The sequence below is a fragment of the Daphnia pulicaria genome, chromosome 1 (genome assembly GCF_021234035.1).
Source record: "Daphnia pulicaria isolate SC F1-1A chromosome 1, SC_F0-13Bv2, whole genome shotgun sequence".
NCBI lineage: Eukaryota > Metazoa > Arthropoda > Branchiopoda > Diplostraca > Daphniidae > Daphnia > Daphnia pulicaria.
The window spans coordinates 28,633,226-28,660,824 of NC_060913.1; the positions used below are offsets into that span (position 1 = coordinate 28,633,226).

The 27,599-nt window shown below is 39.4% G+C and overlaps 3 protein-coding genes across 4 annotated transcripts; all 3 read left to right on the forward strand.

Annotated features, from left to right (window-relative positions):
* The first annotated feature begins 2,195 nt into the window (after positions 1-2,195).
* LOC124320637 (LIM/homeobox protein lim-4-like) lies at positions 2,196-13,450 on the forward strand. The gene is made up of 4 exons (XM_046783486.1): positions 2,196-2,405; positions 10,889-11,367; positions 11,433-11,558; positions 12,471-13,450. Exons 2-4 carry the CDS (start codon positions 10,919-10,921, stop codon positions 13,072-13,074), a joined length of 1,179 nt encoding a protein of 392 aa, XP_046639442.1. The 5' UTR covers positions 2,196-2,405; positions 10,889-10,918; the 3' UTR covers positions 13,075-13,450.
* A 1,430-nt stretch (positions 13,451-14,880) lies between these two features.
* Positions 14,881-20,698, forward strand: LOC124320638 (LIM/homeobox protein Lhx3-like). Its single transcript, XM_046783487.1, has 6 exons — positions 14,881-15,238; positions 18,911-19,234; positions 19,297-19,421; positions 19,495-19,620; positions 19,699-19,852; positions 19,963-20,698. The coding sequence occupies exons 2-6, from the start codon at positions 18,971-18,973 to the stop codon at positions 20,260-20,262; spliced, it is 969 nt and encodes a 322-aa protein (XP_046639443.1). The 5' UTR covers positions 14,881-15,238; positions 18,911-18,970; the 3' UTR covers positions 20,263-20,698.
* Positions 20,699-20,850: 152 nt separating this feature from the next.
* Positions 20,851-23,746, forward strand: LOC124320635 (peptidyl-prolyl cis-trans isomerase FKBP4-like). Of its 2 annotated transcripts, none has more exons than XM_046783484.1 (8): positions 20,851-21,007; positions 21,166-21,461; positions 21,530-21,672; positions 21,734-21,854; positions 21,923-22,321; positions 22,392-22,561; positions 22,626-22,814; positions 23,329-23,746. In XM_046783484.1, the coding sequence occupies exons 2-8, from the start codon at positions 21,185-21,187 to the stop codon at positions 23,479-23,481; spliced, it is 1,452 nt and encodes a 483-aa protein (XP_046639440.1). In that variant the 5' UTR covers positions 20,851-21,007; positions 21,166-21,184; the 3' UTR covers positions 23,482-23,746. The 2 variants fall into 2 exon arrangements, with proteins under 2 accessions (XP_046639440.1, XP_046639441.1); XM_046783485.1 differs by having other exon boundaries at positions 20,880-21,007; positions 21,089-21,461.
* Positions 23,747-27,599: the final 3,853 nt, after the last annotated feature.

Consider the following 27,599-nt stretch of genomic DNA (forward strand, 5'->3'; position numbering starts at 1 on the left):
TTTTCGTTAAAATTATCGGGGATTTTAAATGATGTGACAACTGTACGAGGGTTAGCCATGGGAGAATTAATTGCTAAAATTAAAAAAAAACTGGTTTTCACTTTAAAATTAGATGGGGTTCTCTTAAAGCCAAAAATATGGAATTCTTAATCTGTGAAAGAGATAACGCAATAGCTCTTTATATTTCAAAGCTATAATCACATCATCTTCCCATAGCTTTACCTGTTTGCTAAACTTATATATGGTCCGCCAAAGGAGCCCTTTTTCCGTATTTTAAGGCTCCTATACAAACTGAAAGAGGTCGGCTTCAAAACTATAGACTATAGGCTACCCATAACAACAAACAAATAATGATTGAGATAACATATTCAGTTGCCAGTTCTTTGCAGAACATTGCCAAATAATTTGTTTTCTATATTTTTTCGCTTGACTAAATGATTAACGGCCAACGTAATACTACTAAAATCATCGCTGATAATGAGTGGACATTCTAAAATAATTCGCTTGATGACAAAATGAGATTAACGGCCAATGCAATACTACTAAAATCGCATCGCCTTAAAAAAATGAGTGGACATTCTATACAATCAAATAGCCAACCACGATTATTTCTGTTGACTAATAATATACGCACGACATATTGCGCTAAGTAATATCAAACACATAACACGCAGTTTTATACCCTATAAACGGAGCTGTTGTTGTCGTGGCTATAAATTATAATATTGTCACGTACAGTTTAGTACAGACGTCGAGCTTAGAGACAATTCTGGGAAATTACGATAAGGGGACGACTGACGACGATGACATAAGGTCACCTTGGTTTCCTCTACTTTAAAGACGACCCCCTGTAGACTTAAGGTAGACGAGTTTGGCCCTGACTGGTGTTTGGGTCTCCCGTTTTGACTGGTGTTGGGCACTGTCGTCGGTCTGTAGTGACGACAGTGCATGTGCTTTGGCGGAGGCTGGGCTCGTGCAATCGTGGAGCCAGCTCCGTGAAACTGCAGCACTGGTCGGCCACAGCAACGTGAAGCCCGCATTGACCTGCCCGTGACAATATATATTATTATACAGTCGCGGCTGAAAGTTTCTTTACGTGTAGCTCAAAAATACGCCTTTTTACTGTGTATTGGCGGATGGTGTTAGCCTATGGTAGAGGTTGAGTTACCTTATTTGCTCGTTTCTTTATTTTTTACCGCCCTTCTTTACTTAACTCTACCTCTTAACATTGATTACTAATTTACCCGCGATAACGCAAACTTTACGCAATCCTATAGCCTAATGCTAAAATGAAACTAATCAATGCAGAAATTGTCACAGTTACAAACTGATCAATCATCTGTCATTTTATCGTTTCATTTAAGAGCTATTGCTAGTTTATTGGGCATCGATGCAATTGCCTGATTATCGGCCATGGTTACCCATAGTTTAGAAAGCCGCGCCAACAAATCATTGTCGGAGGTGTAAGGGGGTAGGGGGTAAAACTTGAGAAAATCGAGCAAATAAGGTAACTCAACCTCTACCATAGGCTAATACCATCCGCCAATACACAGTAAAAAGGCGTATTTTTGAGCTACACGTAAAGAAACTTTCAGCCGCGACTGTATACTGGGGGGCTTATATTTGCAACCCGCGATGATACGCAACATGACGTCAGAGCTATCAAACTGAAACACTTGTTTGTCCTTCATCCTCTCTCCGCCTATTATATATGACTCTCCATGTCTACATCTACACATGTTTCAACTTTATGTATATAGCCTAAAAAGTCCTATACACATATACATATAATAAAAAGCTCCTTACACACAACACTGTATATCGCTGATTACACCATGCAGACATTCAACTGCATCATACAGCCCCGAGGCTTTCTATACACATTTTCCCTTTCTACTATATATATGATGCAGACGCAAATTGTCGACAGCACACAAGGCCCAATAATAAAGCATATACTACACAACAAAATAACAGTGATGTTTATAGATATAGAAGAGAGGGGAAAAAAGCGCTGCAATAACAAACAGCACAGGGGGAATAAAGTCGTTTTGTGGCTCCAAAGAAAGGACAAACTTTTGGCTATACACAAAAGCGCATGCGCGCTATACATAAAAGCTTGTATGTATACTGTATAATACCTTTACACACACGCCGAGCATTGCCTATGTAGAAACCCGCACGCCCCCGTTGGAATAGCTGCAGTCGTTCAAGTGCCGTCGACACTTGAACATCAGTTCCTCTTTGCGCTATTTTTCGCGTTGTTTTCAATTCGTTTTGACTTTTTAAACGTTTCTTCTTCTGTAACAGTTTTATAGCCACAGTTTGGACAGATCATTTATAAAGGCTGTATAGCATTTCAAGTGTCGTCTATATCCATTGGTCGCACAATCCCATCCAAAAAGGTAAGAAATCTGAGTGAAAAATTTCGTTTTATAATTCTATATCGAATGGAAATTGCACATTTCGTATTCTTTTATGTGTCCTACGTGTATAAGCGCCTTTTTTGATGGATGAACATAATAATGGTTTCGTCGGCATATATAATATGAGTTTTTTGTTATATTATTACATCCTATATGGGGAGAAACGACACAATAACACGCCATGAAAGAGAGAAAAAAAAGCAATCTGAACGTTCTTTTTTCACAGCACAGCAGAATGTTATTGCATGTGTAACATTATAGATGTACATGTACGACATTCTGTTGCGTATATAATAACAATTTCGTGATGTGCTGCCGTGTGTGCGGTGAAAAATGTCGGCTGTGCGCATAATGTGATGGTTATTGTCAGTTCTATTTATACGTGCGTCACACGTATAATGGCATACACAACATTCTTATATAGATACTATATATACTGATGGGGGCGGAGAGAATAACAGCAGCATGCCATTATTATTATAGTCATCCCTTTCTGCTATTATATATTACACAGCAGCAGAGAACCGCTATATATTGTTGTTGTGCTGCCGGAACGGTCGCTTGACGACGTCTATTATATGTGCAGCCTAACCTATTTCATGTGAAAATAGAAATATATATTCACGCCATCACCGGATATTCGTGTGTAAACTCTATATATCTACAGGCCCCTATAATATAAATGTGGATGAAAAGGCCTACATCAAATAAAGAATTTAGATTGGTGCTGCTGGTGGCCACTGTTATATCCTATAAATGTATATTCCACCTGTTCACGTCATTTTCTAAAAAAAGGCTATTTTTTGTTTAGTATGAAACAGCGTTTTATTGGAACCAGACACACCCGTATATATATGTATAGGATATCAACGAATTCACATTAAATAATTTGTTTTTGAAAAACGTAAAAGTTTAATATTAAATATTTTTATGCCCAGCACATATTCAACAGATATACAGGCTGTACCAGCCGGATGTATGATATTAGTCTAGATCTTTACCCATATAGCACTGTATAAATATAGACACGAATATTTGAAGGAGGAACTTCCTCGATGATTGAATAAAATATAAGAAGGAAATTTATTTATAAATATAAGAGCATCCATCAGTTTTAGCTTTTCCGATTGGCTCCATATATTTAGATCTATAATATGATGCCTTATATTTACAGCCAGAACCGGTATACGTCCTTATTTAGTATCTCATTCATTTCCTCACAACAAATTATAATATATAGTCAATAATATAGAACGAGCTCTTGATTATAGAGTGAAGAAGGATAATAATACGTAGCTATATAGTCTATGTATCAATTTGATTTCTATAATAATGTATTAACGTGATCCTTGCTGCTGCTCTCCCAAGCATCATCCCCCCTGCTCTCAATCAGCTTTCGTTTGTCCCTCCATCAATAATAGTAAAGCAGCTAGCAGCCAACACGCGCCTTATATATTATATTGTCACGGGCGGTTCAATGCGGGCTTCACGTTGCTGTGGCCGACCAGTGCTGCAGTTTCACGGAGCTGGCTCCACGATTGCACGAGCCCAGTCTCCGCCAAAGCACATGCACTGTCGTCACTACACACCGACGACAGTGCCCAACACCAGTAAAAAAGAGACCCACACACCAGACAGGGCCCAACTCGACTCCCTTAAGTCTACAGGGGGTCGTCTTTAAAATAGAGGGAACCAAGGTGACCTTATGTCATCGTCGTCAGTCGTCCCCTTATCGTAATTTCCCAGAATTGTCTGCTGATCGACGTCTGTGCTAAACCGTACGCGACAATATGTTTCTTGTCAGCCGTTTTCGGCCATCAAGCGCCACTGGTTTGATGTTCTGGCTATGATTTTCAGCACACACACACATCGCCCAACTCCCTACTTTGCTGCTCTATATATAGGGGGAGATGGATGAAGAGAGATAACTGCGCTGAGAAATGAATATAATGGCCTTTATACTTCCCCCTCTGTATATTTATTGGGATATATTTAGACCGCATTCGACCCCCCATTATACGTATATAAATCTCTTGAAATGATTGAGATTGACTTTCAGGCAGCAGTGCTGGGTCAGCCCCAAATAGTTAACCAATCAGCCGCCGAGAATCTAAATTGGATCGTCATTTTAAAATTGGCGCCAGATATTCCAATTAGGAGGACACAAGAGAGCCACGCATAATAATTTGATCGAGCTATATAATAGCTCCAGGATCGCATATATAATATATTATAAAATGTATAATAGAGACGAGCGAGACAGAAGAAGAAGAAGAGCTCATCCAATTTTTGTCGATTATACAAAACCGTGTGCTGCTGCTGCTGCGGCGAACGGAGCAGCAAAGAAGGGAAATATTATATGGCGAATATAAGACGGCCGGGCCGGAGAATATTATATGAAAGATGATGTCACATCAGCACAGCAGCAGCACGACGCCAGCGGCGGCAGCGGCGGGGGGGGCGATCAAATTAATTGGATGGCACAGCCATTGATCACGTTTGACAATGGCCTGGCCCATATCACTTTTTTTTTTCCTTCTTCTATTCTTTTTTTAATATTTTTATACATCAAGACCATCGTTGTATAGATATTGAGTGACGCAATAAAGGAAAAGTTCCCATTTAGCCGCGAAATTTGAAAATTCCCGCCATCACTATTTAAATATTTGATTTGTTCAAATCATTTGAGAAAAATTGACAGCGCAGCAAACTGTCAATATAACCCAATAATAAATTCTTCTGGGTTGAGAAACAGCTGGTCTTTTTTGTGATAGAAGAGATTCGTGATGTAATACATTAATCATTTCTTTTTGCGTGCTAGCTGCAGTGCCCCAGGGCCTCTTTCTATACAAACAAGAACAATCAAAAAGCGCGCCGATATATGAAATTGTTTGCGTGTCGTCGCCTGCTCGCCCAATATCACCCAATAATATCTGGGCGGTGTGTCTACATACAATATATTATGTAGACACTCTTTTAATATATATATCAGCACGTGTAATAGAATATATATCGGCTGTGATTTATTGTGTACAAGGGGGGAATGCTGCTGTTGTTGTGTAGAATATAATATTACATAACAAGCTCAGCAGACAAAATCAATCGCCTATATTATATTTGCCTGGATATATAATATAGCCAAAAATGATATAAGAACTATATGTGTGGCGCTGGCAACAAACGCCCATAAAATATAAACGATTCGACGAACCGTGTGTCAATTACATTTCCTCTGTGTTAACATTTCCGCTTGATTGCGCAATATTTGTTCCATTTTATGTCAAAAGAGATTCCAGGCAGCTCTCGGCTCTGCTGTTATGTTTGCGTTGAGATAAAACACAGCAGGGTATATAAAGTAATTTGCCCAGCAGCACGACACGACACGAATAAATGTGTCTAATTTATTATATAATAATATAATCTCTACCTCGCACAGCAGCCGCGCGGTATATAAAATAATAAAATGGCGATGTACAACTATACACAGCACAAGTGTTTCGACGCGATAATATATTTTTAGATATAATAATAAAAAATGTTCTGACCTTTTTTCCTCCCCGTGTTTTAAACTTCCCGCCTCACGCTCACTGCCCTTTGATAGCCTCTTATATATTTTTCCATGGGCTATAGGGCAGCACGTGCTTTGAATTAATCGACTGGATAATTTCCCATTATATCTAGGCCTATAGGGCGCGCAGCATTTTACAGCCAAGAATATATATTTCTTTCCATCATCGGGATATATATAATATCTAATATATTAGATATATTTTGGCTGTGTGGTTATTTCATCATCCACTTGGATGCGGATGACTTTTGGTGGCCTTCATCATCATCAAGAGCACATCACCCGCAGTCAAGGGTGGGGTGAATCTAATAGGTTAGGCTATATACCGTATAGCTATTATATGATATATAGAGCTGCTGCCGCAGGCGAGCAACTGTGTCATCTGGCCGCTGGCTGATAACGCCCAGCAGCAGCAGCAGCAATGGCCTATATAATATAATATACAAACAGCAGTAAAGCGATTAATTCGAGACTTAATTCACAGTCAGCAACAGCTTCTTCTCACTACAGACTTTGGATCATTTTATTTGTCAAAATTTTCGTTTAATGAATGATGAAATCACAAATTGCTGTCGTCACTGTGATGCAACAAGAATTAAATGGCAGCAGTTGATTTATAAACTTCTTTTTGTATAGGCCCAACTTATTTTAACCGCACACAAAAGTCAACAGAGCGCAAAGTAGCCTAGACATAAGAGCTATTATAATATGTCTAAGCTAAAAGGACAAGAGCAGGAGCCGCATGAAAACTTAATTAACTTTCTGTCCGTCTGCTGATGGGCTGTGCTGGACTCGCATATGTCCGAGTGCTGTGCTGCTGAGTCTATACACATCTCTCATCCTCCCCCCCCCCTTTTGTGTTGTTCTATTGCTTTGCTGCTGCTGTTGTCTTTATCCTATAATATATCTGTTCATCCTACATAGTATATATTCTATACGTATGGTGTCTATCTAACTAGAATGGCCAACATGTCTATAAAGGGCTTTACAGGGCATTGCCCGGGGGCTGTTTTCAACAGAGCGCATCCTTTAATATATATATTATATATATATAGTGTGTGCTGCTGCTGATGTGCTGTGCTGGCTCTGTTTAATTGGATATTAGATAGTTCATGCGCTGCTGGCCTCGCTCTCTCCGCAGCACTCAGCGATTGCATCACATCATCAAGGAGCAAGCTATTTAGTTCCCAGCACTATATAGACATTATTATTATTAGAAGGGCGTGGTGAATATGAATATTAGCATAGACAGCAGGAGCAGCAGCAGTCTGGTGGTGTGTATAATCATAATAATCGAGCCCAGCGCAGCAGCAATTGACGGCGTGTATTATTACGTCTGATTTTCAATTCACATATTAGAGTTTCTGTTTAGCCCGCGCCCATAACTATTTAGTTTCCTAATTAGCTCTCGTCGTCATTGTTACAGTCTGTAGAACTCCCCCCAGTACATACAAACCATTTGATACATCATCATCATTCGTTATATAATAGACCAAACAATTCTAATTTAATATCATTCTAATATACTATAGAGATTTTCATTCAAATTCAATAAAAGATCTTTTAAAAGTTACATTTTTGATTTTCTCTGTAGGCTATTATTACATTGGAACAAGTTTGATATCCGCTGATGTGTGTAATACCAGTCTGCTGACGCAATACATTCCTACATGCTGGGAAAACTGTTATTATGTATATCCTCCTTGTCCAGTCGAATTTCGTTCGCGTGATGATCTTTTATTGATATTTTTATTCTCTCTTTTTTCTATAAACTCTTTAAATGCAAATGTCAAACATTTGTCGGTCTTCAAAAGTTGATTCATCCTTTTTCTCCCCCAGCAGTTGTACAGTAGCTCTTGTGTATATATCTCTCTATACTTATTGTGCTGTCACATGTGAAAGGAAGTCTACAATACAGCACATCCAGCAGTGCTGCTGTATAATATAACAACAACAAGAAAAACGAAACTCAATATCCGACACGATTTCCGCAGCATGTGAATAATAATATTCCCACCCCTCTCTCTTATACAGTATAAACCATATATGCACGCTGTATATATTATCGCGTGTCTATTATAGGACGACTCACGCAATAGCCATTTTATATTTTTTTTCATATGATATAAAAACCGCGCGCAATTCAAAAAAAAGAGAGAAATGGAGTTGTATATTTTAGGCCTAAAATCAAATAGTTTCACGAGCTACCGCTCCATTTTATACGTTCAAATAAGTGCGGCAATTTGAACCTTTTTTTTTTCGCTTCCACACCGGCTTTAATTCTATATTCGTGGGACGCCATCTGCGAGCAAATCGCTCGCTGTCACGTGACGCCACAAGAAAAAACAAATTTTACAAATTAGCCTAAGGATTCGATTGTTTTTCCAAGACATTTCAATAATTGGTTGAATTGAGTTCATTAGAGAGCCACCATTTTAGGCTATATAGATTACTGACGCGCCACATGTGATGAGATTCTTTTACGATGATTCATCAATGCTGGCGTGTCGCAATGTGAGCGCAGCAGGAATGTAAGAAGAACCTTGGCCCTTGTTTAGTCGAATGAATATTATACAAAGTCCTGCTGAATCATGCTGTGAAATGTTTGATGAATGGACGACATTATTTGTCTACACAGATCACATTTATAAATTCCACTTGTTTACCTAAATCGACTGATGGCGAATATAACCACACAGCCAGCAGTACATAGGCTCTATTTATCCTATAGATATGGAAATGTAAATAAGAACAAGTCGCCAGCACTTGACATCAAGATAATCGAAGATTCCCACGCAGTCCATCAAAAAAACAGGAGAAGGGTCTAGCTACATATACTTGAGTTGAGAATATATATCATATCTCGTCGCTCTAGCGTTTTTGAGTGACACGGCCAAAATATTAGACTATAGCACAGCAGCCAGTCAACTAATGTGGGAGGGGGGATATAGAAAAGACAATATTTGTAAAAGGATATGGCCACTGCCAAAATGTCTAGAACATACACAAACAAATGTTTGAGACAATATCACCAAAAATAAAACAGATAAATATTTGTTGAAAAAGTTTTTTGATAGATTTTTATTATATGCAAGTTCGAAAGAAGATGATATGAGCTAAATATGTATAGGCTATTTTAATCCATCATATGAATTTTGGTAGATAGGTGAATTATGGAAAGGACCTTGTCTAGCCATTTTTAGTGTGCTGCTGTATGTGTGTACAGCTGCGGAATTTATACGGGGGAGTTAACATGAAATCAAATTGAAACCACATGTTTTGGCGACAGCTGCTATACATGTATAGCCTCTACGCAGCTCTCTACATATGTAGGGATGAAGTCTGTATGTATAACCTAGAAATGTATATAACATAAAAAGTGAATGTTATAATCTGCCAATATCCACCCAAATAAGTTTATCCCTTTTTAAAAATATAAATTTTTGCTGAAAATAGAAATAGAAAAGTCTCAAGTGGATGGATAATATACAAATATAGAGCGGCTGCTGTACACTTTTTTAGTTGGAAAAAAATGTTGAACTTGACGTGAATATCGGGTCAAGAATCTATGGGGTCAAGTGCTTCTCTATTTTTCCTTATCTCTTATTCCACACGGGCACTCTTTCCACTTTTGGTTTTGGAGAGATATAACTTCTTAAAAACAAAATAATTTGTCAAACGATTGGATATTAAATACCCCAGTTTTATACCTATAAATTCATTTCATTGTTTCTAGACAACCAGACGATAAATGTATAGTGGGTGGTTGCTGCTATTTCTATACACACACGGCACATGTAACGAAAAATCCAAAGTTACAAGTTATACTTTTATCTCTAATAAATAAATAGAAAAGAAGAATATCTAAAAGTGTGTGTATATATAAGAGGGGGGATCACAAGCAGAGAGAGAGAGACTAAAGTGCTGCTGCCGCATGAGAAAATAAGTGAGAAAAGCTTTCAATTTCCACTCTCTCTCTCTCTCTCTGCTGTCTTATGTATATAAATATAAACCAGCCCAGCACATATATATTGCATCACGCCAGAAACAGCCGGGAACAATTGAACGATATACTACAGCCATTATATTATAGACCTATATACATATCCTTTAAGTTAATTGAGACATTCTCCTCAATTTGTCACGGGCAGAGCTCTTTTTGTTATCCAATTGAATATATAATGCAATCTAATTTGCATCTAACTCAAAATAGACAAGTCAATCAAAAGAAATCCACTGCACGGGCTGACCGAATTATACTCCATCAGTCCCATTTTGTAAATCATTTATTTGGTGATATAATCGATACCGATGGACTTTGTACACATCTGAATCGAAATAGAGAATATATATACATATAAACAGCATCACACATATACAGTGTTGTCTATACAAATTTTCTAAAAAGGCTTGAGCACATCACACGCGCACACAGATGGATCTTATATGGGCAAGTCCTGGTGTCGAGCAAGTGCTCTTGGGAAATGTCAAAATAAATCCCATCCTTGTGTATTATATTATATAAAAAGAAAAGGACTTTCTTTTTTGTTATTCTGCGATTTGCTTTCGACACGACCGAGCACTCACTGCTCTTCACTATATACTCTCCGCTCTTATATATACAAGAGAGAGCCCCAGTGCACTCTTTTTATAGATATTCCCTCCATTTTCTCTGCGCAAGGGGGACACACACACACACACAGAGATGAGAGTGTGTGATGATACTCTCCAGCACTTTCATCCACTCTTCTTTTTTCTTCCTTTTCTTTTTTTCCTTTGAGATATATACTGCACAGTTGCACTTATATATTCGGTGGATATATGGCGGCTATTTTCGAATTTAAATTATTGGGTCGATTTTTAAAATTCCCGCCTTTTTTCTTTGAAATTGTAGATTTCTACTTTTGTGGATGAATTGATCAGAATGGAGGACGTTCATCATCCGCATCACCACCATCCGTACCAGCATCAGGACATGATGCGGTCGGGTTCGATGCACAACAACAACAAACTCCACAACAACAACAACATTCTCTCCTCTTCCATGGCATCCATGGCGTCGTTGGCGGCCTCTGTCGGCATGTCCGTTCCATCCAACCAACACCTTCCCATCTCTTCGTCTGGGCAGCAGCAGCAGCAGCAGCAGCAACAGATGATGTTGGGCGTCCAGCAGCAGCAACAGCAGCCGGTCATCAGTCACCTGTGCGCCGGCTGTGGGCAGCTCATCAAGGATCGCTACCTACTCCAGGCCCTGGACTCCTACTGGCACGAGGACTGTCTCAAGTGCAGCTGCTGCGGCTGCCGACTGGGCGAGGTCGGCTCCAATCTCTTCACAAAAGCCAATTTGATCCTCTGCAAAAGAGATTACCTCAGGTATGATTTATTATGAGGCCTAAAAAATTTTTATATTTATTCAAATTCAATTTAATTAAAATTAGGTTATTTGGAGCGACGGGCAATTGCGCCGCTTGTTGCAAAGCCATTCCGGCCTTTGAGATGGTCATGAGAGCCAAAAGCAACGTCTACCATCTCGATTGTTTCGCCTGCCAACAGTGCCACCAGAGGTACATCTAAAATAACATTTAAAATTTTCAAAAATTCGCGCCATTTTTTTCGCGCTTTTTTTCAAACGTAGTCTAAAAAAAAATGTGTTTCATTTCAAAATGAAATGGGTTATACCAATCAGATGTTCAGCTGGAAAAAAGATGATTAATTATCATCTGGTAGATAATATAACTGTATCAATATTAATTTCTGTAGTCTAGATCCGGGTCTCTCATTTACAAAGCCGCAGTTGTACAAATGTTCTATTACTCTGTATATAGACAGTAGGATAAATCCAAGGACTTTGAAACCCAATAGATATTATTATATATGCACAATAGGACTCACATGTGGGGGTTTTATTCTCCCAGCGGTTAACGACCCTGGACAAAACACCTTTTGCCATCAATAATTAGCTATTCCCCCATTTCTTAAACTAATAATAAATATAGCGTACGCAAAATGTAGGTACATATATAGCTATTATAATTGGCCGCCATTGAACACTTGTGGTCCAGGATGTTGAAACAAGTGTGCGGAGATATATATCTAACTATATACTATATAGATATATCATAAAGCGATGGGAATATAATACTACAAAATGAACAACGGCACCAGTTGGTGAAATAAAAAAACAGCTGGGCGGCAGGGTGATGAAAGTGCGTCATTGCCGTTCCCGAATGACGCACTTTCATTTCTACAGCTAGATATATATTGTATTAATTAAATAGATTCCACTGCTCTTTGTATATAATAGCCGTTAATCGACTGATCAGGTGGGTGGGCCATCAGCGCAACAGGTGGCAATCAATCGAATGATCTAACAATATTCTCAATGTATTGAAAAGATCTTTCTATACCTGTTAATGGTGGAATCAAATGAAATTTGGATTGAATAATTCAAAATGTATTTTTTAAAATCCAATTAGGTTTTGTGTGGGTGATCGGTTCTACCTGTGCGACAACCAAATCCTCTGCGAGTACGACTACGAGGAGCGGCTCATTTTCGCCAATTTGGCAACTTCTTCTTCGAATTCTTCGAATTCTTCAGGTTGCGTCAATCAACAACAACAACAACCGGCGACGGCCCAGCCATTCAACAACAGGACACCTCTCCTACCACCACCCACTCTCTCCACCTCCTCCTCCCCTTCGACGAGTCACCACCGGCAACCGGAAGAATCAACTTCCAACAACATCACGGCGCGAATTATCTGGAACAACCCGACCGGAACGTCCAGCAGCACCGCATCGAATGTTGTTGGGGAGGCCAACAACATTGGCGAACCTTCGTCCTCCACATCACCGGACACTTCAGCGGCAACTGCTGGGCACGCCGAAGAAGCTGCTGCTGGACTCTTGTCCGGCAATGTAAAACCGAAATTCCATCAGCCGGATTCTTCTCCGGGTGGTGGTGGTGGCGGGCAACAACAACAGCAACAACTACAACAACAACAACAAGTGGTCGAACATGACGCCTCGTCCAGCGGCTACGGTAGTCCCGACTCTGGCGGCCTCATCGACGAGGGTTAAATTTATAAAATTTAAAAAAATTCAAAAATTGGTTGGACGAAATAATTTTTCTAAATGAATTTCTAAATTATTTAAATTAAAAATCGAGTCAATTACGGGCGAGACATTCCGCACAAAAAAATTGTACATTTTCCGCATTTATTTAAAAAAGAAATGAATTCAAATCAATTGAATTTTGATATCAATGTGATCGATCTGTGGAAAAATTTGTTTTGAATAATCGTGGCCGTTATAATTATTTATTAAATAATTCAACGTTTTCTCATTTGGTTATATTATACACGGCGGGGAAAATTGTTTTGAGTGTTCTCATCTTTATTTTGTTGATTTAAAAAGGAGAAAGAAAAAGAAATAATAAAAAATTATCCCGTCGGTTTATATTTTATTAGCTGAATTTTATATTTTCAAAAAATAAACGGTCGACCAACCGCCCATATTATAATTTAAAGATAACCATCCGCGATTTCTATCAGAATGATGGACGGTATATATATCCAATCGATCCATCAGCCAGCCATCAGCCGGATTGAATTCATTATGCGGATATACACGACAAAAAGATATGGCCTATATAAATCAGGAACGTGCTGGGCTGCCCAGCAGCGCCAAACAACCGAACCGATTTGTATATTATATTGGGGGTGGCGGCGGTGGTGTCTTTTGTGGGCCTCCTGATTGCTTTTTCCATTGTGCCAGGTTTTGGGGTATATTGTTACGTCACTCTACATCATATCGATCCATATATAAATAACATATAGACGGGACGTCTTTATGAAATGGGCCGATGGAAACATGTCAAATTCATTACTCGCGACATTTGAAAATCGGATGGCTCCCGCCAAATTTCAAATTGATGGCCTGGGGGCCCGCCTTTTAGTCATTCCATCACAGTTGTCTATATTCACAGATCGATGGCAAATCTGATTAGCTCTATAGCTCTCAACGTGATAGAAAATGTATGTATTAATAGCTTGACATCAATAACTATAAATCAATTGAGATTAATGACTATAGACACAGCAGCACACAACGCTGATGGAATGCTACATTTTTGATTGGGTAAAATAACTGCGTCTTTATTAGATTTTCAACCGTGGATGATTTGATATTTATTGGGCACCATACATGGACAGATAATTAAAGGAAAAAAACTATTATTTTCATTTATTCATTTGCCATGGAGCTGCGAATAATTCATCATCCTGGCCAAATTGTAAGTTTCCTATTGGGCGCCCATTATAAGAATTGAGCTTCCAAATGGCCGACGAAACATATTCTATCCTGGATGGATAAATCATTCATCCCCTGTGCCACTGAGAACGAATGAGCCATTAACATATTGATGCGATGGAATATAAATATAAAAAGGATATCGTGTTATAATATTCATCAAAAACTAGGAATCTAGCTAAATATTATACAAGCCATGAATTCTTTTTATCTATTGGGTTAAATTGATAAAAATGCGATTAAATGGGACATCCACCACCGGGTGCGACGGGTATACACACAGGGAAATCAACAATTTTGTTACGTCTAGAAAAATTACAAAAATTATATCAAAATCCAAAGTTCAATGAGGTGTCAAAACAAAAATTCGAATGACCCACTTTTCCTTTTTTATTGAAAAATAAAAAAATTGATTCGCTGATGATGTCAAAATAAAAACAGTTATGTTACATCGGCGCATGCGCGGTTATTTTTGAAAAAAAAAAGTGCCTGGAGCGTCAACCATTTTGTAAGAAGAGGGCCACCCAGACCCACCACCACCACCCCCCCAAAAAATAAAAGAAAAAAGGAGAGAGGGGCAGATTCAGTTGCTACTTTGACTGCCGTCGAGAACGCACACGCCCTATTCTCTCTCCCGCAGCACCCTTAACGGTTAAACGTTTTAATTTAAAAAGGGGGGAGTATATATATATCTATTTCACCAAAGTGAATGTTATTTCAATCGAAATTTTTCGTTTAAAAATTGAAGAATTTAATTCGATTGTGCAACTTTGTGTGAAAAACAAATTGTCGTTCAATTTTTTGGTGTGTCGGATCAATTTTCGTGAAGTCTGCCCACGTTCTGGATGCTGGACAGGAATTAGAAGAGAGAAATAACATTGGAAAGTTGTTTATCTTCTTCTTCGACGTGTTTATTTTTTAATTTTAAAAAAAGGTACGTGCGAAATTAATTATTTATTTATTTATTTATTTGTCGGTTTCCAATTTCCCAGAGGCCTCCTTTTGAGTTATTCAGGGTCTTTTGCAATAAATCTACACGGGGTATATTCAGCAGCCCAACACTCTATAGGGCTGTTGCGGTGTGTGACGTAATTTAATTGGGGGGCGTGGCCACGATTGACGTGGAAAATGGAGGAATGAAAGTGGAGGGGTAGAAGAAAAAAAAACTGGATGGATGGATGGATGGAAGGGACGATGGCGGCACATGTATATAGCGCGAGGAAAGAAGAAAAAAAAATCTCATTATTTGATAAGATCAATTCGATCCGGCACCCTGCAACGCGGATATATATATTTTTATATTATATAGAATATATATAGAAAGAAGAAACTATTTGGTGTGATGTGGACCTCTCTTTTACATTATCTCTTTTCTTTTTATATTTATATAAAAATAGAAAGAAGATAAATGTCAAGGAAAATAACTTTTTTTGATTTCAAATTTCCCGCTTTCAATTTTTAAAAATTATTTTGTACAAAACGAGAATCTGTGCGGTCCCCCCCAACTTCTTCCCCTTTCATTTTTTTAAAACATGGCGTGGCCGATATGATAACGAACTAACAGCCGAGGGGGAAATATATTTCCATCTTTAAAAATATTTTTTATTTATTTTTTTCATGTCCAAGTTGACACATTTGAAAATGTGAACTAATTACATTAGCAGCTGCTCGACCGAGATAACCGCAGCACCAATTTTTGTTTTTTTTTTTCAAATTGGCGCCATTTATTTTATTTTCAAATTCTACAATTGAGGCCAAAGTGAATTTGATGCGTTGATGTAAAAATATTTTTGATTAAAGATGGGATTTATTTTTGCGCGTTATTTATTATTCATTTGACGTCGTGGGATATAATAATTCCAATGAATAAAGTTGGTAATTATCCTGGATCCATCGTGTTCGTCATCATCTGACGTCAGGTGAAAGAATAAAAACAAAAAATGAAATAAAATTACCTCCACTCACGCAACGCTTTGTGTTACAACCAGTGACGTCATCTCACCATACGGCACGTGCCTCTCTCCATTGTCAAAAAAATAAAATGTCGTTTTGTTATTCATATTATTTGAATAGAAACAAAATAATTATTTTTATTTTTTCGTGACAAAAAACCAAACAAAAATTGTCGTGTGGCTTTTTGTTTGTTTGGCAGCTGCTGCAGCTGCTGTCACGGGCACTCCTTATTTTCTTCTTTATTATGGAAGCTCATTAACGGGTTGTTTATATATTATGCCGAGCCCCATTTCCCCCCTTTTTCAATTAAATTATTTGCGCCGCGTGTAATTAAATTTCTATTATCCAAAAAGAGACTTTTTTGACCCACAAAGTCATCAACATCACACGCCCAAAGAGGATATAAACGCGTGAAAAAGAAAAGGAGAAAAATCACCGGGGAAAATCATAAAATAATTGGGGAGATGAAGATTGTATATATAAATCCCTCTCGGTGGGTGGGCCGCCACCGCCCCGTCTAAACAACAGAAAACTAATTAAAAGTTTTCGGTCTGTCTGTTTCTGTGTGTGTGTGGCGTTTATATAAATTCTCATCCGCTTCTCTTTGTATTGGCTTCTTCTTCTTCTCGCTCTATTTATGATTATCTACGCAATTACAGACGGTCTACCAATTTGTGCGCCCTTTTCCATATGTAAAAAAAACCCCAAAAAGTTTTTAATTGAAGCTCCGAAATGATTTATTTGGGCGTGGCTGACAAGAGGATCGCGCCCGGTGTCGGGAGTCCTGTAGCCATTGCAGCTTGTTAGTCCCGAGAGCGTTAATGATGAAATACGATAACGACCTGCATCCCCCCCTCCTATTTTCCACTTGAGTTCAAACCGCTTAAATCACACGGAATTTTATTTTATTTTATTTTGAGACTCGAATTCCTTTCGGGTAAGGAAAATTTAAAATTTCCACGTTTCAAATATTAATTACCTTTTCATTCCATTTTAACGTCGTCTGACATATAAAAATAATTAAAAAATTAGAAAAATTAAGGCCGTGTGATGACGTACATATTTTCTAGACGTCATAAAAAGCCCCTTGGCTGAGTGAATTCGAATTATTACAAATCATATAAAAATCCCCACATGTGATCCTTCCCCCGAAAAAAATTTCATTATTTTCCTATTTTAATTAAAAAAATAAAATTTTATTTTTTCAGGAGGGAAATTTCTTCGTTTATATACCCGTTAACCGTGGGTACGTAACTGTGAAAAAAGTCTAGAGAAAAAACACAGTAGTATAAGTATAGCGATGGGCTAATGAGCTCCTGTGCCATGCTATACCCCCGCTCGTTATACTATCAAATAGTTTAGACGGAAATAAAAAAAGTTTAAAGTGGTTAGAGAGAGCTATACCAGCAGAAAATCTTAGGGACGTGTGTAAATTGATTTGCTGCCTCGTCGGGCGTGTCAATTAGCGCGCCCGAGTCTAGCTCCTCTTGTCTAATTATCAAAGGATATCATGCCCAGCTAGTAGTAGAGAGAGATATTTATGTGTGTCGCTCCTGTGCGCTTATAACCAACCGACACCGAAATAGTTCTCTCTCTCTCGTCTATCCCTTTTTTCTTAATTAGCTTGTATAGCGATACTTTTTTTCTTCTTTCTTTAATTAGTTATATTGCCGGCTGATATTAGAAACTTTGTTGCACAGCTGCCTACGCATTTGATATATCTACAGAATTTAATTTTAAAAAATAAATAAAATTACAAGTATTTTTCATTTTGCTGACTGGATGCAATTTATTCTACCAATATATCACGTATATACATGGCCGAGGGGGGTAGAGGATTTGGTGTCACGACATGTCGAGAATCAAAAGGTAAAGGAACACATTTTGTTTTCCCCCAACCGCGGAGAGAGATTACGTGATGGCGCGTACGTGATGAAAAGAAAAGGAAAACATTTTGTCTATTTCCCCAACGGTTTTTATATTCGTCAAGTGTCTTTTGAAATTCCCGCCAATTTTCAGGAATTCAATGGAATTTTATTTTTCATTTCGACTTGGACAAAAATTCTAATTGGAGATGAACATCTTTTGAAACTCGCTTCATTAATATTTTGACTCGACTGCAATTCTGGAAGTTGAAATTGTTTTTCAAGTTTGTGCATCATTAAAAAAGAAATTGTACGCCAGGGATTTTTAATTTGAGAGTTAATTAAAGACGAAAGAGTTCAATCGAGTCGGGACTTTCTCATTATATTACATTGTGTGCACACAGCAACTTTTTTTAAAAATAAATATGAATAGATTGCAAGAAGAGACCAGCTCACCAGCTGTTCTTATATACAAATTTTCTTTTATATTTTTATTATCGGATTTCCCCATCCGCCCGTCCCGTGTATTTTTGTTTTGGCCACCAGACGGGCAAAACCGGCAAACACACTTGACCGTTTGTAAAAGGGGAGACGTGACTGGGTTGCAAGTCTTTCCTCCCTCTCTCCCTTTCTTAATGAGATGCCATCAAAAGATTATGTCGCGTAAAATTTAAAAAATAAAATTAAAAAATATTTTTTTGAAGAAATTCAAATTTCCCGCGGTCAGCGCGTGACTTATCGTTTTCCGTCGAATATCAATTTATTTTCATTTTCATTTTATTTTAAAGGTGCAGCAAACAAATTAATTCGTAAGATTAAAAAGAGAAAAAATAAATTTCCGGTCTCAGATGGCCACCGTGATGGATGACGGATGCGGTGGCACAGCAGCACAGCAGCAAATGCAAAACGGCGGTGCCACGATTCATCACCATCCGGCCAGCTCTTCTTCTTCGGCCAACAACATTCAAGCTTCGTCTAATAAAATGACGATAGCCAACAACAACAACAACAACAACCACCAGCAGCATCACGTTGGAATGCAATCCAATCACCAGCCGCCTTTCCTCTGCTCCGGATGCGCCACGCCCATCGTCGACCAGTACCTCTTAAAAGTGAAATCAATTAAAAATTATTATTATTATTTTTTAATATTTAATTTTAATTATTTTAAAAGGCTTTAGATTGCTTCTGGCACGAGGACTGTCTCAAGTGCGGATGTTGCGACTGCCGACTGGGCGAGGTCGGCTCCACCCTCTACACCAAAGCCAATTTGATTCTCTGCAAAAGAGATTACCTCAGGTATATAGGAGAGATTTGCTTTTGATTAATTCCACCCTTAGGCTAGTGGATTAAATTTGATTGCTTTTACCAGAATGTTTGGCACGTCGGGCAATTGCGCCGCTTGCTGCAAAGCCATTCCGGCCTTTGAGATGGTCATGAGAGCCAAAAGCAACGTCTACCATCTCGACTGTTTCGCCTGCCAGCAGTGCCACCAGAGGTTCATTTTATTCCTATTTAATGAAATAAAAAGGGAAATCAAATTTAATTAAGAAACCATTTTGAAATAAATTGGCAGGTTTTGCGTGGGCGACCGGTTTTACCTGAACGACAACAAGATCCTGTGCGAGTACGACTACGAGGAGCGATTGGTAATGGCGGCCAGCCTGCCGTCCAACAACAACAATGGCTCGACGCAGCACATTCAAAGGCGAGTGTCTGACATACATCAAGTAAGGCCACCTTCACCTCTGGCCTCAATCTTCTGACTCTAATATTCTTTGGAATTTCTTTGATTTCTTTTTTCCTGGGTTTTTGTCGTCTGCTGATGTCGCGATTGCAGTCAGGAGACGGTGCGATAGGCTACGACACCCAAGACGGCGGCAGTTTATTTCATCATCGTCATGAGCAGCAGCAGCAGCAAACTGGCTATGATCATCAGCAGCAACTGTCAGATGCTGCGTCCCAGTTTAGAGGTGCAGCATCGAACATGTACCAGCAGCAGCAGCAGCAGTATGCTCCCAATCGGCAGCTACATCACCTGGCCGGCAACAGCCAGCAACAGCACAAGCATGGTTCTCCCAGCGATGGATCCTCCAGTGGCTACGGGAGCCCAGACTCTGTCCTCCTGGATGAGCGATAGAAAGCCTCTCAAATGGTGTCTTAGAATGATATGTAGAGCTCGGGGGTTTGATGTTGTGTGGGTCTGGGCCAAGCAGCAGGCTATTCTCAGTACAAAGCAGTTTCGTCTAAAAAATAATAATAATGATTAAAGAAGCCTTGCATGACAAATGTCCCTTCTGGTCAAGCCCAATCAGATGTGGTGTAGACCCAACTTGTAAACTCTCGTAAACCCATTTATTTACTTGTCCTGCACCAAAATTCTTTAACCTAAATATGCTGTGATTCACACTTTGACATTGTAAAAGTTTTCTGTTATGTTCCTTTGTTCATGTGTACCTCTCCCAAATCTCTTGTTTCGCACCCGAGATTTTTAAATAAGATTTCGATTTGTCTATGAGAAATGAATAATGATGGCTAAAGATAAAATACACCAACAACCAAATTAGAATTTCAAATGAACTGGAATTTATGGGCACAAATAATTGAGTCTTTTGAATCAAGCATTAATTTTAAAAATAAGAGGAAATTAATAAAACAAACAAATCTTATTGTTGTTTATTTACATCGCATTTAAAGTAGAAGTGTGGATTTCGAACAGTAGATGGCAGTGTAACATGTTGGCGGCGCGGTAATCGAAGTTTTGCAGAACGTTCTCGGCTTTTAGCTGATTCCAGAAAATACCATACGATTCCTTCACGTTCATCACGCGTGTTTAAAATCAAACGTGCCGTCTCGTCTTCTCCAGCAGTGCGAATCTAGACATCGTAAGTTCCTGATTATTTATTAGCCCTAGCCATATTCCCAAAACAGTATTGCTTATATTTGTTCTCGTCTTTTTGGTTCAGATTCAATTCACCCTCTCGTTTTAAACACTGCAATCTATATTTAACTTTCTTGTTGGCTCTCGCCGCGTATGTTCCAGTACCTAGTCAGTCAACATCATGACAGCCAACGAACAAACCAGCATGGAAGTTGATCAACCCATTGTTCAAGATTCTTCGAAAACAGAGCCCTACACACCTGGCCCATCAGCCGTTGATCTCACTCCAGACAAGGATGGTGGTGTTTTGAAGGAAATCAAGCAGGCAGGCACTGGTGATGAAACTCCTCCTCTGGGCAGCTCAGTCTATGTTCACTACACAGGCACTTTGACGAATGGCAACAAATTTGATTCCAGTCGGGACAGAGGAGAGAAATTCAAATTCAACCTCGGCAAAGGTACTCTCAGTGGAATGTAATACATTTACAGGTGATTAGGATAAAAAAATTTGTGGAATTCTCTATAGGTAGTGTAATTAAGGCATGGGACCTTGGTGTTGCCACCATGAAGCGTGGTGAGGTGGCAGTCTTGTATTGTAAAGCCAATTATGCCTATGGTGAAAACGGAAGTCCACCTAAAATTCCCCCTAATGCCACATTAGTGTTTGAGGTACGTTTAGATCCATACTGTAAAATGTTATGTCAATTCTGCAATTACTATTTGTGTTTAGGTTGAGTTGTTTGATTGGAAGTTAGAAGATCTCACCAAAGCAAGTGATGGAGGGATTTTAAGACAAACCTTGAAAGTTGGTGGTGGTTATTCAAGTCCTAATGAAGAGGCACTTGTCGAAGGTATACTCCCTCAATTATTCAATGAGAAATTTAACAATAATTGCCTTTTTCTCCCTTCATCTTTGTAGTTTCACTGGTTGGTCGACACGGGGACACGGTATTTGATCAACGTGAGTTAAGCTTCAACCTTGGAGAAGGTTTAGAGCACAACATTCCCGACGGTGTTGAACAGGCTCTATTGAAATTCAAGAAGCAAGAGAGGAGCTTGCTTAAGTTGACACCTGCATACGGTTTCGGCACTGCAGGTAACGAGCAACTTGGCGTTCCACCCAACGCTAACCTCGAATACGAGGTTGAACTCAAGAGCTTTGAAAAGGCCAAAGAGAGTTGGAGCATGGACGCCGAAGAGAAGCTGGAACAGGCTAAACTCTGCAAGGAAAAAGGAACCAATCATTTCAAAACTGCCAAATACGCGCTGGCCAACAAACAGTACTCCAAGATTGTCACCCTCCTCGAGTTTGAAAAAAGTAAGTTTTGCTTTTCTCATCAATTCGATTTCATTTTGTAAAAAAATAAAACATTTCGTTTCTATTTCAGCTCTTAAAGACGAGAAAGCTACTGAGCGGGAACAGCTCATGCTGGCAGCATACCTCAATCAGGCCATGTGCTGTTTAAAGTTAAATGATTTCTGTGCAACTCGTGATCATTGCCACAAGGCGCTCGAGATGGACCCGAAAAATGAAAAGGGTTTATTCCGCATGGGCCAGGTAACGTGGAATTTGACAAGCAATTTTTTTTTTATTTTTTACTCACAGATTTGTCTCTCCATAGGCACTTTTGGGCATCCACGAGCCGGAGGAAGCCAAGAAACATTTCGAGGCGATTCTCCAATTTGATTCGAACAACAAGGCGGCCGCCAATCAAGTGGTGATCTGCAACGCCAAGATTCGCGAGCAACGCGAAAAGGACAAGAAATTGTACTCCAGCATTTTCAACAAGATGGCCGAAAACGATCGACAGGTAAGCGAAAAGAATGGAGGCAAATGGCTTTACGGTTGGTGGGACGAGTCGACGAAGGGTGTCCAGCTGGACGTTGATCTGGCTCAAATTGAACGAGATAAACAAGAAGCTGTGGAACAGTTGAAGGCCGATCGTAGGAAGAGCCAAGCAGATTTCTTCAAGCGTTACGGTGGCAGGAAACCCAACATCGTGTCAGTCAACGGGAAGCCGCTAAATTTGAATGAAGATGAGGGTGAAGAAGAAGATGACAAAAGCTCTTCCAACCACCAATATGCGGAGTCGACAGAAACACCAACAGAGTCATCACATGAGTCATCCAACGATCTTCGTAAATGTTTTGGCGACTCTTTTCTGCACGATTTCGATTGCGGAATGAAAACACCCACCCTCCCGTCGAATGCGAATTCTTTCTAACTTTACACGGAAGATTAATACTAACCGAATGAATTTGTCTGCCATTTTTGTGTTAAGGGCCGCAACTAACTGGGTTTTGTTTTATTTATTCTATTTGCAGAAAGCCTTGCGGAACAAGGCGATGGAAATGCCGGAACCGACGCAGTGGGACAATGAAGACTCGGAGAACACGACCGCCGTTGAATTGAAAGATCCTTTGGACTCTGTGCCATGTACAGAGTCGGAAGACTCCGAGGGGTCGGATGAAAACTAATCTTGATTATCGTCATTGTGATTCCCGACCCGTTTTTTGAAATTTAATTACCGAGAATTGATTGTGTTTTTCTCTCATGCCTGTTCTCTCTGTTGTTATAACACAACAACTTCAAACTATACAACTTCTAAACCAAAACAGTACTAAGGACATATTCAATTGATTGTGTAATTATCGACTGCCCTCAATCGTAAAACATATCTCATCTTAAAAAAATAAAAATGGTGAATTTGACGGGTAAATTTAATAAATAAAACTGAAGACTGCATCTTAGTTGACGAAACCAAATCCTCCCTCAGTGATAAAGAAAATGCTGTCTCGGTTGAAGCTGTTCTACCCATCTTCTTTGAGACCTCTGATATGCAAATTGATATCATGTCATATAGGAGACAAAGACATGACAACATTGGAAGTTAACATGGTCTATCAGTAGAAAATGAAGATAGAAAAATAGTTTAATTTTTTAATCTTATCCTCTGTTTGCTTCTACATATTTTTCCTTTCTGGATGGTTCCCAATGCCTTATTAATTATTTAAGTTGTGGGTATTTAGGTCAGCGACTCAGCGTCATCTGTCAAACTTCTAAAAGCAATCAAACGCACTCTGTCACTTGGTTTCTCTATTCTGACTTCACATCCCATAAAAATTACCAAGAGAAAAAGTCCTTCACTTTTATATTAATTATGACTTTCTAGAACATTGCGAACAGCATTAGCAATGAAGGTAGAAAATGTTTGACAACATTCACATGTAGTTAATAGACGCCGGAGATGCTTCGCTATCTTGGCATTCATGAGTTAGTCTCCTACCATAGCCTCAATTCCTCATTCTATAGTGGAAAGAAATAACAATGGCGCTGTTGCTCAACTTTCTCTGAACTTTCTATTTTATTCCCAATCTTGTTTTAATAAAACTTTCACCATGTAAAGATAATGCAGGGTTTCTGTAAGAATAGATTAATACAGTAATTAATGCGCGAAGTAAATAGAAACAATACAACTTGAATGGTTGATGCAAATATAAGTATTAAATACAAGAAGTTTATTAACTGCTATTGTGGCTTTACCCTTCTTTGAACTTTATTTTCCGTTATTTCCCCAGAATCGCTTGACCTCCCTTTTTGTATGCTACATTTATGACCTTCCTGGAACTTTCAATATTTTTGGTACACGTAGAATATCAATTCCCTTGGCGGAAATAAACTCAGTTGACCTGGTTGAATTCCTATAAATAGATGGTCAGTTTCCGATCGCAGGCAGTTGCATTTAAGGACGCGAGGGGACCAGTCGCATTTACAGAGCTTTGGAAAGTTACAAAAATTTTGCAAGGGCAAAAGTCATGCGACTTATCGACCAATGCGCACCGTAGCGGGGGTTGGCGGTACTTTACTGCCAGTTTTTTTTGACAGAGGTAAGGTTACGCGTTTGACGTTTTTGATTGGTTTGCTAGTCACTTGTCCCGGTAGACCTATCAAAAACGCCAAAACCCTGTCAAACAAAACTTACAGCAAAGTACCGCCAACCCTCGCTACGGTGCTCACTGGTTGATAGGTCGCACTACTTTTGCCTCTGCTGAATCATTGTAACTTTCCAAGGCTCTAAACAGAGACGAAAACAGTCGTTTCGTTATGCCTAGCTTATGCCAACGTTATAACAACGAACAACAAGCCGACACACAACTATATGGCATTGCATTCATCCTCAGCCATATCTTGTCACCCTTGATGCCTCTAGCTGTAATCGTGCGAAAGAACTCATCCGATTCTAACCCCTACCGGGTGAAAACAGTAGACATTAGTCGAACCTTTCAACTGGGAGAGTGTGAGGGGACGAGTTCTTTACACGGTTGTAGCGATGAGATATCGTGTGGTCGAGGAAATTCACAATCTAACGTCGGATAACTCCCGTGATGGAATTGGCTTGTCGACGTTGGAACGGCAGTTCCGCACCGAGAAAAACCCTCCTTCCCACAACATGATGGATGACGAAAGATTCTTGTGCAATGTTAGGTCCGACGCATTTGGGACACAACATTGATAACGATGTAAATTACTAAGCAGATAGGCCGAGTGGCTTCTACACTCCACACAAACGCAAAACTTCTCTTGCATGAAACTGGCAAATACATTACAGATTAATAAAATGGAAACAAGAAAAAACCGAGAGAATGTAAGGTGGCATACCTTTACAGGAGAAGAAGCAACAAGCGGGGCTAGTTGAATGTTGTATTGTTACAGATAGATTACAGTAGTAACAGCAAGAGGAGAGCGAAACGATAGCGACAGACAGGGTTTATATAGTCATCATCCAGAAGATCAAATGTCTCCCTCTTGATGCACATCAAGTTCAACGCTAACAAAAACGATTCCTCGGGTTCTCCTTCTGGGGCGTGTTCAATCTATAATTTAGCTGTTGTTCTTCCCTACGAACGGTTCTGGTTCATTGTCGGCCCTTCAGCCGCCGTCCAAGTTTTTTAAATCCAAGTATAGCGTAAAATTCCGCGTTTCACAGAAACTCTTTGTTTCGCTGGTTTCCAAACACCCAAAGTTCTAACTATCTTACTGAGGAACAAGCGAATTCTCAGGCGGAGTCCCAACTCTCCCCGAATATTCTTTGCTTGAGCTTGTAAATAAGTTGGATGGTTTGGCTATACTTTTCATTGTTGTAGGACACAGGATAGCAGATATCAGTACAAAAGAAAGACGAGCTATGCTCAAAAATTATTCTTTATCTGGACGAAGGCATCTTGTCTGAGGCAGACGAGCTTGAAAATGCCATCTGGGTCAAAGAGATTGGAACTTTCCGAATATCCAAAGGGGTGTTAAGAAGGGAATTCCACCCACCATCAAAGAAAAGGAGGAAATTTATCCAAGAGCAAACGGTAGTTCCATATTCGTTAAGAAAAAATGTAATTAAAGAATACCATGATTCTCTGTTAGCGGGACATTTGGCATTCTTACGAACTTATTTCCGAATAAGAGATAAGTTTTATTGGCCCGAAATGTTAATGGACGTAAAGAAATATTGCAAGTCGTGCGAAGTTTGTGCTTTGCAACGAAAAGTGGTTACCAGAGCCTATCTGCATCCACTGGAGATTGCGACTGCTCCATTTGAAGTAATCGGCATGGATTTTCTAGGGCAAATCAAACCTTGAATGGAAAGAAATATGTACTCGTCATGACTGACGCTTTTTCAAAATGGACGTAAGTCGTTGCATTGCCCAATCACAAGGCTGAAACGACTTGCCGCGCCCTAATGGAAAAGATAATCTTGTACCATGGCCCACCCAAAATTATCATTACTGATAAGGGCTCTAATTTTACATCCCGCTTGTTTAATAATCTATGTAAAGAATTAAAAACTAAACATAAAACCACCACTGCGTATCATCCGCAATCGAATGGAATGACGGAACGCTTTAATAAAACCTTAGTTGGAATGATTAGAAAATATCTAGTGTAACGGTTCCTTAACCGTGCACATAGCAACAGCCGAGACACTCCTTATTAGGCAGTAGCAGGCAAGCAACACGCCAGATGCACGTGAACGATCCAGATCTGGATTGTCTGGAAACTGACCTACAGTCTGCGCCCACAAGGCACAGCCACGTCAGCATCCTCACTAGTATATAAGCGGAGTCTACCTGAGACTCCGCAGGACTTTACAACCCCGACTTCCGTGCTGATGGTTATTTTGTCTTTCCGGCAACGCCATAAGAGCACAACGACGCACCCATCTCCAGTCGGCCTCCGTCAATTCATCCGGATCCTCCACCACATCGTCGGATGGATCGTAGTGCTGAATAGCACTATAACGACGTCGTACAGATGTTCGCCTGAAATGCCGCCTTCCACACCGACGACGACCGTTCACAGCTCGCACTTCAGGAAGCCACGCCCCTCGCAGCCCCTCCGGATAAAAAACATCAACTCCGGACTCCATCCACCACAAAATCCGAGATTGTATAACAGTATAGTTGTCTCGATACTTTCTAAAACCATTTTGCCCCCTTTCAATGAAAAACAATGATTTAAAATGTATACGTGGAATCGTTAAAAAATAGTGTACTAACCATAAGCGTTTTTCCTTATTAGTTTCCGCTGTCCATCCCGGATAGAC